This window comes from Artibeus jamaicensis, unplaced genomic scaffold (assembly GCF_021234435.1).
Source record: "Artibeus jamaicensis isolate MK-2021 breed Jamaican fruit bat unplaced genomic scaffold, CSHL_Jam_final scaffold_1964, whole genome shotgun sequence".
Lineage (NCBI taxonomy): Eukaryota > Metazoa > Chordata > Mammalia > Chiroptera > Phyllostomidae > Artibeus > Artibeus jamaicensis.
The window spans coordinates 6,870,524-6,886,751 of NW_026522030.1; the positions used below are offsets into that span (position 1 = coordinate 6,870,524).

At 53.3% G+C, this 16,228-nt stretch overlaps 1 protein-coding gene across 4 annotated transcripts in view; it reads right to left on the reverse strand.

The window, feature by feature from the left end:
• Positions 1-212: 212 nt before the first annotated feature.
• The window catches only part of COL27A1 (collagen type XXVII alpha 1 chain), a 128,327-nt gene continuing 112,311 nt past the window's right edge, over positions 213-16,228 (reverse strand). For 3 of the 4 annotated variants that reach the window (XM_053656263.1, XM_037139478.2, XM_037139477.2), the window contains 13 exons: positions 16,016-16,123; positions 13,956-14,009; positions 13,398-13,460; positions 12,974-13,027; positions 12,789-12,824; positions 12,648-12,665; positions 12,401-12,436; positions 12,082-12,108; positions 10,194-10,259; positions 9,313-9,481; positions 8,225-8,334; positions 5,957-6,175; positions 213-2,127 (listed from right to left, as the gene is read on the reverse strand). In XM_053656263.1, coding sequence (XP_053512238.1) covers positions 1,981-2,127; positions 5,957-6,175; positions 8,225-8,334; positions 9,313-9,481; positions 10,194-10,259; positions 12,082-12,108; positions 12,401-12,436; positions 12,648-12,665; positions 12,789-12,824; positions 12,974-13,027; positions 13,398-13,460; positions 13,956-14,009; positions 16,016-16,123 — 1,107 coding nt within the window. In that variant the 3' untranslated portion in view covers positions 213-1,980. The remainder of the gene's footprint in view (positions 2,128-5,956; positions 6,176-8,224; positions 8,335-9,312; positions 9,482-10,193; positions 10,260-12,081; positions 12,109-12,400; positions 12,437-12,647; positions 12,666-12,788; positions 12,825-12,973; positions 13,028-13,397; positions 13,461-13,955; positions 14,010-16,015; positions 16,124-16,228) is intronic. The other variant, XM_037139479.2, reaches the window with a different exon arrangement.

The following is a 16,228-nucleotide window of genomic DNA, read 5'->3' on the forward strand; positions in this document are numbered from 1 at the left end:
GGGGTGCTATTAGGGCAGCCCCGAGAAACCAAGACTCTCTCACTTTTCACGCCACTCATCCCCACTGAGGTGCTGGGTCTATTGCTCTCCCCCCGCCTTGGGGGGAGAAGCAGAAGAGGGGCATCCTCTAAGTGCCTTCCCCCCACTTCCAGGTCTGCCAGGAACCTCCCTCCGGGCTTTTCAGAGAAGCACACAGTCACAGGTATGTCATTCCATTGCCTGTTTTAAATATTTATTTAAAGTCCAGAAGGGAAAAGGAGAGACAGAACCCACTGGGGTTTTGATACAATGACATGTGGACAGAGACACAAACAAGGACAGCAGAGCAGGAAGCCCCAGGAAGGAGACGGAGGCCAGGTGGAGCCGGGCAGTGCGGGCAACCACGCGCTGCGCTGAGGCCCGGACTGCTACAGAAATGCCCTTCCAACGGGGAGCGTTGAGACTGGGGCCGGGGGGCCAGGGACACGGGACGTGTTTGGTGGGGAGGGTGGGCCAGAGTGAGGTATTAAATAATGAAAATAAAATCCAATTCCCAAAGAGACACGACTTGAGGGAAAGAAAAGACAAACAGACTTTCACATAAAAGTTCCCCTTCTATAAAAATAATTCCTTAGTTAAAATGACCTCAAAACCCAGCATGGATGCTGGCTGGCTTGCCGATACAGGACAATTCAGGCGATGCTGAATATCCCTCTCATGCTGAACTTCAAGGTTCCCATAATTATTCTTTCTGCTCAGCTCACATTTACATTTGGAGCTAATGACGCTGTGTTTCTATAGAATTTAATGACAATAAAATAGCAAGAGTGAGGCCTGTATCTTGAAAGGACAAGCCCCTGGAAGGGAGGACCTTAGGGGATGGTATGTTGCTTCATGAGATGGTTCCATATTTATATTCCACCTCCAAGGTCAGCCCTGACCCACTGCTGCTCTTCTAACTGGTTTCTTCAAGGTCAAGTCTTCTCCCAGGACTCTCCAGTCTAGACTGTACCCTCCAAGACCAGCCTAACTCCCCTCCAGGACTGTGAAGGGCTAAGTCAAAATCCTTCATGCTCAGGCCTCTCCCAGCCTGAAGAGAACAAACATTTCAAAGTCCATAAGTTAAAAGATAAATCTTACTACTGTTTCTGGCAGGCTTTTTTTTTTTGCTTTTTTTTTTTTCCTTTTTCCTCCCTCTCCTTCCCCCTCTTTAGCTGATTACCTGATCAGCACAACGGTGATGCTAGGGAAATTAAAAAATTCTCCAAACTCTGTCATTTGGAGGAGAGAGAGAACCGTGAGGACAGCCCACATCAAAATGTTTCTTCAAAGTCTGCGGCAAAAATGGTAGCACCTTCAGAATCTTAAATAGGGTTTTGTTTCCTTAAAAAAAAAAAATCACATACACTGAGAGACAATTGCGAGCACCAGCGATTTCACAGTGGGAGGTAGCAAACGATGGGCCCCCTGCCCCAGCTGCTCTTCCTCACCTCACCCTCTCACCTCCTTCCCAGGTGAAAAAAAATAGTAACGCACCTTCTTTGTGTTTGTTTAAATAAAAAATATATATAGTTCTTTCTTTCCTTTTCTCCTTTTTTCATGTCTCCTCTCTAATATTGCACATCGAAGCCCTGGCAGGGACCGGCTGCCTGCTTCCCTCCAGCTGGAACGTGGGGCTCTCACTTAGGCAGGAAGCTGGGGGGGTGGGGAGTGGCCACAGAGCAGGGAGACAGGCCATGGGGCTCAGGCGGGATGCAGGCCCAGCTTGCTCGGGCCAGCTCTTTGGTTGGTCTTTGGAGCTGTGCTGGGGTCACCCCGGTCTCTGCTACCCCGCACCCCCAGTCACATCTACCAGGCAGACAACATCTGGGGCCTGCCCTAGGCTCCTCGGGCAGATGAGCTGCCTCTCCTGGGCCCACCTGCCCCTCGGTACCCTCCTTTTGCCCCCTGCTTCTCCTCTTCCCTCTCCCTCGAGACCTAGAGGAGCAAGGAGGTCAGAGGTCAGAGGAAGCACGCAGGTCCAACTTCCAGGCGATACTGTTTCCCTGATGAGGCCGGAGGGAGGTTGTCCACGCCGACAATGGGCAGCTGCTGGGGATCCTGGGTCCGGAAGGTAAAGAGCGTGTGATGCCAGCGGCCATCCTGGACCTGAGAGTAGAAGGAAAAGGGGACACGTTCACCCCTCGTGGTCCTGGTCCTGCACCATGTGCATTTCCCCGGCATCAGCCCTCGCAGTCTCTAACGGGCACGTGGCCTTGAGGAAGGGCAGTGAGAAGTGAAGGAGACTCTTTGGCTGGTGGAATAAGGGAAACTAAGGCAACATACCTAAACAAGACCAAACGATGTGAGCAATTCACAGCCAGCTAACGAATCACAAGAATCTACCTTCCCTAACCAAGGACACTGAGGAGCAAATGGTTTACCCATCAGAGCTTCTGGGGGCAGACAGGCCTTGGTCCCAGCCCCTCTTTAGTGAAGTTCTTTAAATACCTCCTCGGTTAACTTTATTCCTACCATATGATCTCACTCACATGTGGAATCTAATAAACAAAACAAACCACAGACAAAATAAGACCAGAGGCATGGATACATGGAACAGACTGTCAGATCTCAGCGGGGAGGGGCGGCAGGGATTGGAAGAGATTAGCCGAAGAACACAAATGCGTGCGTGCAAAGCCCATGGACCCAGACAACAGCGTGGTGAAGTCAGGTGGGGAGGCTGGGGGTTTGTGGAGGGGGGGAGGGGGAGAAAATGGGGAACATCTGTAACAGTGTCAACAATAACATTTAAGAAAATAAATGAAAATAGACTTCCGCCAAGATGGAAGCATAGGTGGAGGCGCCGTGCTTCCTCACACAACCAAGTTTAGAGACAACTAAATATTAGCAACAGAAAACACAGCCAGAACACAGAAAATTGAACTTTTTGGAAGTCCGATAACAACAAATTCCTCAGCCTGACCGGTAAGAGGGTGAAACCAGCAGCTGGAGGAGCGGGATTGCACAGGAAAACTCCGTCAGACGGACTCAGGTGCGCAGAATCCAGGCGCAGGGTTGGACCTGGTGAGCAACTCAGCGAGCGACCGCAGGAAAACAGCAAGGGAGCAGGGCTGCGGGTTGACTGTGGTCTCGCATCCGTGCGTGGATAGACAAGCAAGGCAGTGGGCGATTGGATGGGACCCAGCAGGCCCCAGTGGCGAGCTGCAGCAGAGGGCACCGCCATTCCCTCGCTCTGACCCCACCTCCACATACAGCGTCATAACCCAGCGACCTGAGTGGCCCCGCCCTGGTGAACCACCTAAGGCTCAGCTCCTCACCCAGCGGTGCGAGAAACAGCAGAGGGGGCCGCCATTTCCCCGCTCTGACCACGCCCCCACATACAGCGTCACAACCCAGCGACCTGGGAGTCCAAGGCTCCCCTCCTCGTACTTAACGGGCGTGAACAGAACAAAAATGGCTCAAGAAGAACTCAAAGCCCCAGAGCCTATAAATCTAAGCGATGAAGAAATAGCAAAACTCTCAGACGCACAGTTTAAAACACTGGTGATCAGGATCCTCACAGAACTGGTTGATTATAGCCACAAATTAGACAAACATATGAAGGCGAAACTAATTGAAATGAATGGAATTACACAGGAAATCAATAGCGATGAAAAGGAAACTGGGTCTCAAATCAATGGAGTGGACCAGAAGAAAGCAAATAATGGCCAAACAGAAAAGAATGAAGAAGCAAGAATTCAAAAAAATGAGGAGAGGCTTAGGAACCTCCAGGACATCTTTAAACGTTCCAACACCAAATTATAGGGGTACCAGAAGGGGGAAAGGAACAGCCACCAGTGGGAAACTTATTTGAACAAGTAATAAAGGAGAATTTCCCCAATCTGGCAAAGGAAATAGACTTCCAGGAAATCCAGGAAGCTCAGAGAGTTCCAAAGAAGTTGGACCCAAGAAGGAACACACCAAGGCACATCATAATTACATTAGCCAAAATTAAAATGAAGGAGAGAATCCTAGAAGCAGCAAGAGCTAAGGGGACAGTCACCTACAAAGGAGTGCCCATCAAACTGTCAGCAGATTTCTCAAAAGAGACCTTACAGGCAAGAAGGGGCTGGAAAGAAGTATTCCAAGTCATGAAAACCAAAGACCTACAACCAAGATTGCTCTATCCAGCAAAGTTTTCATTTAGAATGGAAGGACAGATAAAGTGCTTCTCAGATAAGATCAAATTCAAGGAGTTCATCATCACCAAGCCCTTATTATATGAAATGCTAAAGGGACCTATCTAAGAAAAAGAAGTTAAAAAACCATGAACAGTGAAAGGACAGCAAACTCACAGTTATTAACAACCACACCTGAAACAAAAGCAAACTAAAAGGACAGCTAGATCAGGAGTGGAAACATAGAAATGAAGATCTCAAAGAGGGTTAGCAACAGGGGAGTGGGAGGAGGAGAAGGGGGGAGAAGGTACAGAAAATAAGTAGCATAGACAGTAGATAGAAAATAGATCGGGGGCAAGAATAGTATGGGAAATACAGAATCTAAAGGACTTGAGACACATGGTCATAAACTAAAGGGGGGTAATGGTGGGAATGGGGGGGCAGGGTGGAGGGGAATGAAGGGGGGAATAGAACTGTAATGGCATAATCAATAAAAATAAATAAATAATTTAAAAAAAATGAAAATAAAACTAACCAGAAAATAGCTCTGACCCCTCTATACACTCATTTTGATGAATCAACATATCATATCTAAGGACACACCTGAACAGCTAATGAATACTTTATTAAGACCCTCCCCTGAGACCTCCTCTGATAAAGATAAAATGCCTCAAGACCAAGTCTCACTGGAGCACGCCCACACTTTGGATGTGAGCCCTCTTTCTTCTGAATTCTAAGGGGCACCACCAGACTTGCAACCAGGGGGGCAGCGGGCAGCAGCCGCCCGTCCTGGGCTTACCCCCTGTACCTGTCTCCCCTCTTTTCTCTCACTTTCCCGTGAGCTAACAGCAGCCTGACCTCGGCTCACTTCTGTCACTGAGACTTCTATTTCTCCGTGAGCCAAAGCAGCCCTGCCTAGGCCCTCTCCTGTCGCTTCCGTGGCCCTAAGCCCCGCCTCTGTCTCACTGTCCCCAGCTGTAACCAATGTCCTCTCACAATCACTTGGACGCACACTGTGAAATCTTTCCTGCATGAAGTCGAGAACCCACACACTACACATTGACCAGAGGCACACCCGCTCCAGGCCAGTCCCCAGCTGGTCACAGTATGACCTGTGGTGCCCACAGCGGTGACCTGGACCTGTCTGTTTGGATAGCTCCTACAATTTTTGTCCTGATGAGAAATGCTGTGATGACTATCACTGTGCCCGCCTTTTGTGCACATCCTTATTTTTATAGAATAAATTCTAGAAGTAGATTTGCTGGATCAAAGCATAGGCACCTTTATGAGGCTGTGGAAACAGTTTTCAAAACAGCACTGGGTGAGCTGGTTTCCCCGCATCCCCACGAACAGTGTGTATTACCAGTTCTGTTGGATATTGTGAAATTTGTGTGTGTGAGTGTGTGTGTGTGTGTGTATTTTCTTTCTCTCTCTTCCCCAACAATCCACCCTGTTTTAGGCATTTGAAAATAACCAAAAATGTTAAGAGAAGAAATGGGCCTGGCCAGGGCGGGGGCGGAAAGTAGAAGGGCACCCTCCTGTAAGCAGCCCGACAAGTAAATGCCGTACCTCCAGCCTGTAAACTTTCTACCAGCCCAGCTCTTCCCTCAGGAGTTTCCCAAAGAGGAAAGGGAACAAAAGCAATTTCATAAAACTGTTATAATAAAATATTACACAAATGTAAACATTATATGTGCCCTACTAATATAGCATAAAATTGTTATAGGCAATCTGATAATAAAAATTTGGTTTTCCACTGTGTGTGTGTGTGTGTGTGTGTGTGTGTGTGGAGGGGGTCTGGGAGGGGCCCCAAGAGTTACCTTGCAGCCATCCATGGACACTTCCGGCCTGAACTGACCCCCAGCTTCAAAGACCTGCCCGTTCCAGGCCCGGAAGCGAACAGCCTGCTTGGCTGGGGTCTGCCCGGCGCCTTCCTGCCACACGGCCATGTTAAGGCAGTGGATGGTGATATGCTGCGTCACCTCAGAACTCAGCAGGTGCAGAAAGTTCATCTGTACCCGGCTGATGGCAAACTCCACCTGTGGAGGAGACACACAGTGGGGCCGCGGCTGGCGTGGCTGCCCACCGCTCTCGGGGGTGTGGGGGTAGCCTCCTTCCCAGGAACCCTTCCCGGCCATGCTCCCACACAGGGAAGCTGAGGTCTGCATGAGCTGGTCCACAGCCAGGGAGCAACACAGAAGGGAAAGAACGGAGGCCTGCCCGCCTCCAGGGTCAGAGCTGCAAGCATCCTGAAGTGATCTTATCCACACACCACCGCCCTTGTAGGGGCTGGGGTCAGTGGAGCTGAGCTGGCATCCCGGGACCAGAGAGGAACAGGACCTTGCCCAAGACTCAGAGGCTCTCGGAGCGTGGAGGAAATGAGAAGGGCCCTCCTGTCCTTTCCAAGTCCCGGTAGCCCTGAGGGGTGGGTTGGGGTAGAAGGGCCAGACCTGACAACGTACAACAGAACCGGATTTGCGGCTTCAGTGGTTCTAGTGTGAGCCCTGCAGTTGGGGCTTCTCTAGCTTTGTAACTCGAGGACCTGGCTTCCGCTTTGATCCCACCGGCTTCAAAGGCGGCATCTCCGATGGACACAGTGCCAGGCACAGGACTAGGTAAAGAGCCACACCTCCTCCCCTCACTGAGGCGCCTTTGTTTTGGAGATCTTGGTTGCTTTCAATAACTGCCCATTTGGGCCGCTTGGCCTTCCTCTTCCTGTGCTTTAAATTCCCACTGTTACGTTTTAAATTCACCCGTGGCATGAGCCCACAAAACCCCAGGCTCCTGGGACCTCCCGGTGCGGCCCCCACTGTGCTATGTACCGTTTTCCCCTTGCACCGTGCACTCCCATGTGCAATGCACACCCTCGTTTTGGTGAACATTATACACGGGATTATTATATCTATTATTATACACATGTATAATCCTCCCCATACATAATGTGCATCCTTATTTTTCCCTCAAAACTTTGGGCAAAAAAGTACACACTGTACAGGGCAAAGTACAGTCATTTCCAGCCTTCTGAGTAAGGAATGTTTATTTTTTCTCAAGTTTCCTGATAAGTTATTGCCAAAGGGCATCTTGCAATCACAATAAAAACCCCACGGGTGGGTCCCACCCCAACACTGGCTGCTGGCAGATTGAGGCTGGCACAAAACAGTGCTTCATTGTCCCTGACGGGGGCGGCAACACAGAGGGGCACTCACACTGCCAACCCAGGTGCCGGCTCTGGCCTCACCCCTCTGCCAGGTGGGTTTGCCCCGTGGCCGTCAACCCTCAGGCTCAGAGGGTAAAGGGCCTGCTGGACTGTGAGCTCTGGCTGCAGGGGCAGCGGCAAGGCCACTGTGTTTTGTATTGAACCCCAGCACCTGGCACATGGTAAGGACTCAACTTGTTGACCGGCTGGTTTGCTCAGAGATTCTCAAACGCTGGGTGTGAGATGGTCAGCACAAGGTACCTCCCAGGGCCTCCCTAGGGAGGCTGTTGGGAAGGGATACAGGTGCACGGGATTCCTGCCTCCCCTGCGGCCAGGGCTGCTCCTCTCACCGCGGCACGAAGTGTCCCACCTGCAGGCGTTGCTGTAAGTGCAGACCCACGGTGCCCTTTGGGGTGCCCTGAGCAGGGACTGGTCATGTCTCACTGCCACTGCCTGCCTTGGCTTCTTGTGGAGGTGCCCTGAGCCACCTAAAAGTCTCAGCCCAGAGATGGGCACCTGGTAAGTGGCAGTGAACATTCACTTACTGTTTGCACACACCATTCTGGAGGCAGGACCGAGGGGAGCGGCACACTGACTTATTTGGTGCTGAGGGCTCATGGCTCTCCAAGCCAGGCCAGCTTGGCCAACTACGCTGTTTTAGGTATTAGGCAGAAAGTTTTATCTGAAGAAACTTTAGCATTGTACAAGTCAATGGGGTTTGGACTTAGAACGATTCATCCCCATTTTATAGATGAAGAATCTGAAGTTAGGAAATAGGAGATGACTTCCCCAAGGCCATGCAACTAGACCAAAATCTGCATGGGCCGTGTGGCCCAGGGCAGGGTGGGGGTAGAGAGGGCCAGCCAGTGGGGGACAGGGAGCAGATGGGTACCTTGGAGGCTGTGATGGGCTTGAGACATGTCTGTCCACCATGAGTGAAGTTGCAGGAGACTTCGATGGTGTCGGACGAGCAGCCAAGGTTCGGGTCCACCCAGTAGGTCCCTGCAGGAAGCAATGGGGTGGTGCTGTGTGCAGGCGGGAAGGAGCCCAACACTTGGTTCTGCAGGTAGGCCCCGCACCTTGTGATCCCTGAACCCCAGTTGGATATGAAGTCAGGGCAGGGGTGCGCCGAAAGGGACTCTGTAGGCCACAGATCTCTGAGCAGAGCTCACCTCTGGCAGAGCCCCAAGAGCATCCCAGGGCCGAGCACTTGACATGTGACTATTGGGAAATATCAGCTTTACACAGGGGACAACTGAGGCTGAGAGGCTGAGCCACTTGCCCAAGTGACTTAGGGATGATAGAGTGGAATGGTTTCTCCCCTCAGGCTAGTGACCCTCTAGGGCTGGCCAAGAGGGGCGGGGCCAGGGCTGCCCCGCCTCTGCAGGCATCTCGTTTCCCCACTGGGCTTCCCAGGGAGCAAAGGTGCGGCAGCTGAAAGCAGACAGCTGGCCTCTGGACCATCTTCGAGTGCAGTGAAGGGAGGAATGGCTGGGGCAGGGAGCTGCCTGGCCCAGCTCACGGGACTGACATTCAAACTCAGCTCTGTCTGCCATCGAAGCCCTGGCCCTTCCGTGGACCACGTTAGCTCAGAGAGAGAGAAAAGAGTTGGGTGAAGTGCAGAGCCCCCTCTCCCCCATTCCCGTCCTCTCCTGGCCCTTGGGGGCTTTTTCTGCCACAGCTCTGGTCTCGGTGCACTGAAACAGCTGTCCCCAGGCTGACGCTTCGTGGGCTGTGGAAGGCGGAACCACTCCTCCACGCTTCCCACTGCACCCCGCCCCCAGGGAGCACCGGGCACGTTGGGGCTCAGGGACGGTTGGTTGAGTGAATAAACGACTGATCATGTGCCTGTCTCTCTGAGAACAGAAACTTGGCCTGGATGGGTCAAAGCTCCATCTCCCCCGCTCTTCCTGGAACCCCTCTGCCCCACCCCACCCCTGGGGCAGGACCTCCTCTCTCTGGGCCCACAGGCCCTCGTACCGTCTGCCATCTTCTGCTCACAGTCCATGAGGTCCCGGCAGACCCGGGCGGGGTTCTCTTTGGTGCCCAGGGGAGTCTTGATGCTCTGGATGAGGTTGCTGAGGTAGTGTAAGGTTTTAAATATCTCCCCTCCCTGGTCCAGCACCAGCCGGTCTGGGTGGCTGTAAACCTGTTGTGAGGAGAGAGTATGGCCATTGGCTCCTTGAGGTCCTAGCTCAGCCCAGGGTCTGAGCCTTCACAGCCCCAAGTTGTTGATACTTGGCGGACCTCTCTGAGCCCCCAGGAGCATGGTTGGGGCAGGGGTTGGGTCTGCTCTACTTGGTAATGAAACCGGGGTCCAGAGATGGATGGGGAGATATGGCTGCCATGGGAGCTTAGAGGCTTGAGGGGAGTGGCGGGCAGCCTGCTGTCAGGTGTAGGCTGAGTAGACCTCCGTGAGCAAGGCAGGCATGTGCGCAGAGCACTGGGGAGTGAAGGGGTTGCTGGAGGTCTTTCCACAGACCCCTCCCCCCACAGGGGAAAGAATGGGCTCGTCTGTGCTGCCCTCCCCCCCGGACTGTGAGCCCTGAGAGAGCAGGCTGGGCTGCAGCTTTCCTGGCATCCAGCTCAGGGAACATATGGAAATGCATGTGGGAGGTCCGAGCTGGAGTGGGGTGGGGGTGAGCTCCCCATCTTGGGAGGAAGGCAAGGCAGCAAAGGGCACTCTTGACAGGTGTTCAAGTTTGACTAGAGGGCACTGACAGCCTTCTCAGCCTGAAGCCTTGGAGCTGAAGTGGGACAACCAGGAACTTCCTGCTCCTGGAGACTGTGGGACTGACCCACGGGAAGCTGCTATGGGCTCTGGGTTCGCTGAGCATCTCATGATTAGCGCTGAGCTGTACCTCTGCTCTCAGTGCTCCATTAGTGTCCACCCACGTCTGGAAAGCTGCCCCAAGGTCATCTTGTTGCTGTGCGGGATAAGACAGGGTGTGCATCCTGGACCCCCCGCCTCCCAGGCAGGAGGCCCCAGGGCCTGAGCATGCGCTCTCCCACCCCACCTTCCCCAGCAGGATCCTGGTCAAGTCACATGTCCTCGGTGGAACTCTGTCCTTGCTTCCCTTGTAAACAGAGTCAGAGCCTCCACTCCCTTCCTGCAGGAATTTCGATAGCTCTCCATCGCCCTTAGGATTAAGTTCAAACTCTTCAGCATGGTTACAAGACCCAGCTTGAGGGCTGTGGTCCCTGGCTCTCCTCTCTCCCACATCTAGTCTGTGCACAACACGCTACCACACTTCTAAGTTCCTAAATGCCATGATCCGTCTAGCCACAGGGCCTTTGCACACGTTGCTCAGAATCCCTGGAACTCTTCCATCCTCCCCAGTGCTCCATCTGGCTAACCGCTGTGCCAGTGGTTCTCAGACGGGGCGATGTTGCCCCCTAGTGGACATCTGATGATGCCGGGAGACAGTTTTAGCTGTCAAACCTGGAGGAGGAGCAGGTGTTACTGGCATCTAGTGGGTAGAAACCAGGGATGCTGTTAAGTGTCCGACAATGCACAGGGCAGTCACTCCCAGCAAACAATCATCTAGTCCCTACTGTCAGCAGTCCTGCCTCACACGCGATCTACAGATGGCAGCTGCAGCGGGAACTCTTTGCTAATGCCCCGGCCCAGGCTGGGTGCAGCGCCCTCTGTGTTCCAGTCCCTCATGTCTCCTTCAGCTTGCACTGTGATTGTCTAACACTCACTTGGGGCTCCAGCCACCCCACCAGGCTCGCCAGAAGCTGCAGTCTTGCGGTGAAAACAGCGAGGGACAGAATCTGACAGCAAGTGAAGCCCAGGATTGGGGTCCGGAGCTGGGACTCTGGAGGTGGTACTTCTCAAGTTCAAATCCCAGCCTTGCTCCTTACTGGCTGCCTATCTAGGGCACGTTGTTTAACCTCCCTGCCTCAGTTCTCTCCTGTTGGAACTGACAATGAACTGTTGAGAGGAATAAATGAGTGATACACAAAAAGCACTTCTGATGGTGTCTGGCATGGAACAAGCACTCAGGCTAGTAGAAAAAATTCGAAGCCCTCTACTTTCCCATTTTTCAGAGGGAGAGGGTTTTTCCTGGATCTCATCACTTTCCCTTCACTGCCTTCCTCACTGATGAGAAGGATTTGGGGAGGGATCCGGGGACAGGCCCAGCTGTCCTTCCATTGTTGTGGGTGGTGCAGGAGGGCCAGTGAGAAGCCGGGATGGGAAGGACCAGAGACTCCAAGTGGCTCGTGAGCTGAGGGTTCCCACTGTTTCCCCTTGACCACTCCCTGGGCTGCTGTCAGGGCCTGATTCTAACAGTCAATCAGCTCAGTGGCAACCCAGGACGGGTGCGTCGGAGGGCTTGGGAGGGGGCCACGCTTTCAGACGCGGCTGCAGTCCCCAGCAGGGAGGAACACAGAGCCCCCAGTCTGTTCCTTCTCTGGACTCAGGATCTGATGGGAAAGAATCCTCAGCCATCAGCTGATCGGTGTGAGAGCGCAACAGGACCCAGGAACGGGGCGGGTGGGGTGTCTTCCTGGGTCCGCAGCCAGGAGCTCATCGCAGCTAAAATCTGGGTTTTCTGTTTCCCAGCCCAGGGTTCTTTCTGCTGCTTCAGAATCCAGGGTCCCATATGGAGTGACAAAAGGACATAGGCATCCCCAGGCCCAGCTTAGGGGTCTAGCCACCGTGGCCAGAGAGGGGTCAGTTGCCAAACTATTCCCTCCCCAGCCCTTACCCAAGTGGACAAAAGAGAAAGTTCTCCAACTTACAAAGTGGGTGGGGCTCCCTGGAGGGCCCTGTGAAAGAAGAGGTTGGGTCAGCGTTTGACAGGGGCTGGGCGCTGGATCCCTGGGGACTGTCAGGACATTGGAGGGGTGATCGGGGCACGAGAAGACCCACCAGGCTGATGTCTGCTTCCCCAGAGACCCCCACCAGGGTGGTCTATACTCTCCTAAAAGTCTGCAGTGCAAGCAGCTTATGAGTCTGGTTAGGGCCACAAGTGCCTGCCAGCAAACCCTAGGGTCTCATTAAAAGGAACCCCACCTCCTGCTGCAGAGTTCAACATGCGCTGAGCATGCAGTGACCTACCGGTGGGCCAGGTCGCCCTCTGGGGCCGGGAGGACCCTGGGGGAAGAGGAGAACAGTGAGGCCTTAGTCAAACACCTCCCGTCTTCACCCACCCCGGGTCTCCCGGAGCAGACCTACAACCCAGGTGCACCAGCGGCCCTGACATCGATGGGTGCAGAAGGGATAACTGAGGTCCAGGAATGTGGAGTGCCTGCCCAGTCCCACGCCACTCCCACCCCCAGAAGCCCTCACGCCCCAGCCCACTCACCCTCGGACCTTGCAATCCCTGGATGGAGACAGAAGCAGGGAGGGAGAGTTAGGAGATGCGGGCTGAGCCATGCTCGTATCCCACGAAACTCCCCTCTCCCCCACCCCTGTAACATGCCTCCCCCCCCGCCCATCCACTCACCAAGTTCCCTTGGCTGCCTTTGTCGCCCTTTGGACCCTGCAATAAACAAACCATAGCGCAGTGGGAGAGGGCTCAGGGGAAAGCCCATTTCCCAGATGGGGAAACAGAGGCTCCGGGTCACAGAGACAATCTGAACCAGGAAGGGAAGGGGAACAAGCAGCCTTTGGTCAACCTCTTGCACATACCGGGCGTCCTGAAGGTCCCAAGGTCCCAAGGGGCCCAATGATGCCTTCTTTTCCCTAAAGGAGAGAAAAAGGCTTGTGTGCCCTTGTCCCAGGGACTGGGGAATAACCACAGGAACAGTGAGTGTCCCAAGGGAACAGGGTGGAGACCTCCTCAAGCAGGGGCCAGGCCATGTACCTCCTGAACCCCTCCTCTGTTCCTTGGGGTGGGCTACAAGAGTGGGGGGGAGGTGAAAGGTGGAAGGATGGCAGCCCAGCTGGTAGGGGCGGCAGAAGCAAAGGTGTGGAAGTGGGAGGGAAGACTGTGCACAGAGCAGGGCTCAAGACTGAAGGAGGAGGAGGAAGACCTGCGTCCACCCAGCTGACGGCTGGCCAGCCTTAGACCTGGGCCACTGTCCTCACTGGGAGAGAGAGGGAGGGGACTCACCATCAAGCCAGGAGGCCCCCGAGGGCCCTGGATGCCTTTGAAGCCAATGTCTCCAGGGGGCCCCTGCAGGAGGCAGACGAAAGCTCTCGGTGTCTGGTGGCCACTGGCGGAGGCCCCAGCAGCTCCACCCAACCCCCGGGGCCTGGCCAACCTCTGGCCTTTCTGTCAAGCCAGGCCTTGCCTGAGAGGCCCCAGACACAGTAGCAAATGTCCACAGTTATTAAGCAGGTACCAGTGTGCAGACTCAGTGCTGGGTGGTATATGTCTGGTCTTAACGGTTACCCTCTCTGTCATTATGCCCCTTTTGTAGATGAGGACAGTGAGGCTTGGAGAGACCAAGTGACTCGCCTGAGGCACACAGCAGGTAGATAACGGTGGAGCTGGGCTTAGAACCCAGGCTGGCTGCAACGTGAGCACGGGGTACAAGAGGCCCTGCTTGGGGTGGGTTGTGTGCCAGCCCACATTGCAAGTGCTGGAGAAACATTTCCTGAAGCATAAATGAACAAGCAGGCCCATGGGCGGGACCCCAAAGGGAACAGCGTGGATGGAAATCTGTACCTTGGGTCCGAAGAGGCCAGCCATTCCTGGGAAGCCCATCTCACCAGAGTCACCCTGTGGGGAGAGCAGGACGAGAGGGTGTGAGTGGGGCCAGGACTCTGGGCCTGCCTCCTCCCAGGGACATCTGCCACTCTCCCATGAGATGAACAGTTCAGACGAGAAACCAGGTCAGCCTGGTTCCCGGGGGCCGAGAGCCTATGTCGTCTGTCAGATGAGAAAGCAGAAACCAGCTCAGGCACTCCACGAGGAACCCTCTAGAACCCTCAGGATCTCCTGTCCCAGGTCTTCCAGGAAGACCATGAAAGGACTCACAAACACTTCCCAACCCATCTCAAAGGCACTATTAAGGAATGATCTCCTAAAAGTAACCCCAGTGGCTGAGGGCCTGCTATGTGCCAGGCACTTGGCATGTGCCACCAGGTACATGTGTCCCACGTCAGCCTGGGAGAAGCACCATATGCCCTGTTCACAGCTGAGCAACAGGCTCAGAGAGGGCAAGGACTTGTTCAAAGTCACACAGCCACTCTGTTGGGGAGTATGGTAGATTCGGATTAGGTGGGAACAATTCCAGAGGCTGAACTGTGTGGTAGGTGTGTGGCCGAACTTTAAAGAAACTTCCCAGCTATTTTCCAAAGTGCTTGTGCCCATTTACAGTCCTATTAGTGGGGTAGGAGAGTTCCAGTCGACCCGCATTCTTGCCGACACTTGGTATGGTCGATCTTTTAAAATTTTCACCATTCTAATCTGTGTGCAGTGGCATCTTATTGCAGTTTTACCGAGCATTTGCCTACTAACTAACAATACCGATCTTCTTTTCATGTACTTACTGGCCATATATATAGCTTTTGTGAAGTGTCTATTCAAATCTTTTACCCAATTTTTTAATTGGGCTGCTTCTTTTCCTATTATCTGAGGGTTTTTTTTTAATTCAAGGGTATGTTTATTGATTTTAGAGAGAGGAAGGGAGATAGGGAGACACCGATGTGAGAGAAACATTGGTTGGTTGCCTCCCATGCACATCCTGACCGGAGATCGAACCTGCAACCTAGGTGTGAGCCCTGACCGGGGGGGCAAACCCACAAGCTTCTGGGGTGCTGGCCAACACTCCAACCAACTGAGCCACCGAGCCAGGCTTATTGTTGAGTTCTGAGAGTTCTTTACACATGCTAGTTACAAATCCTTGACCAGATGTATGAGTACACTTCCTCTATGTGGCTTGCCTGTTTATTCTCTTAACATCCACTGAGGGGCAAAACTTTTACATTATGGTGAAGTTCCATTGATCGAATTTAAAAAAAAGTTGTATTACTTCTTTTTTAAATAAGATTTTAATTTTATTTTTTTTAGAGAAAGGGGAAGGGAGGGAGAAAGAGAGGGAGAGAAACATCAATGTGTGGTTGCCTCTTGTGCACCCCCAACTGGGGACCTGGCCCACAACCCAGGCATGTGCCCTGACTGGGAATCAAACCGGCAACCCTTTGGTTCACAGGCCTGAGCTCGATCCACTGAGCTACACCAGCCAGGGCTGTGTTGGGAATTTTTTATTCTATTTATGAGGTATATTGGTCTGTAGTTTGCTTTTCTTGGAATGTCCTGTCTGACTTTGATATCAGATTCATGGTAGCCTCATAGAATGTGTTGGGAAGTATTCTCTCCTCTCCGCTTTTTTGGGAAGAGTTTATGTAGCCTTGGTACTATTTTGTCCATAAATGTTTGCTAGAACTCACTCACCAGTGAAGTGATCTGAGCCCAGGGTTCTCTTTGTGAGAAGCTTTTAAGTTACAGGTTCCATTTCTTTGATGGATGTAAGGCTGTTTACATGGTTGTGACCCACCCCTCCTCATTCTGAAGGGACCCCTCAGGTCTCATTTGTCAGCCTCCTCCCACCCACTGCACTCCACGGAGGCAGAAGGGTAGCTGGTACCCAGAGAGGGCGTGGCTCTGCCCTTGTCACACAGCAGGCAGGTGGCTCCTGAGCCTGTGTGTGCATAGGTGGGAACATGAGCATTGGTGTGCACATGTGAGCAAGTGAACATGCGTGTTTCCTGGGGTTCACTCACCGGCTGGCCTTTGGATCCAGGCTCCCCCTGGCTCCCAGGAAGCCCTGTTCCGCCCTCTGTCCCTCGCTTCCCGGGCGGACCCACCTGCCCGGGTAATCCACCTTCACCCTTCAGGAAATAGACCAAAAAGACCAGTCGGAGGGGGAAGAGGTTCTGGGGGAGGGGACAGGGGACCCTGGCGGAGACAGAACGGTGATTCCACAGGGTCAGCTG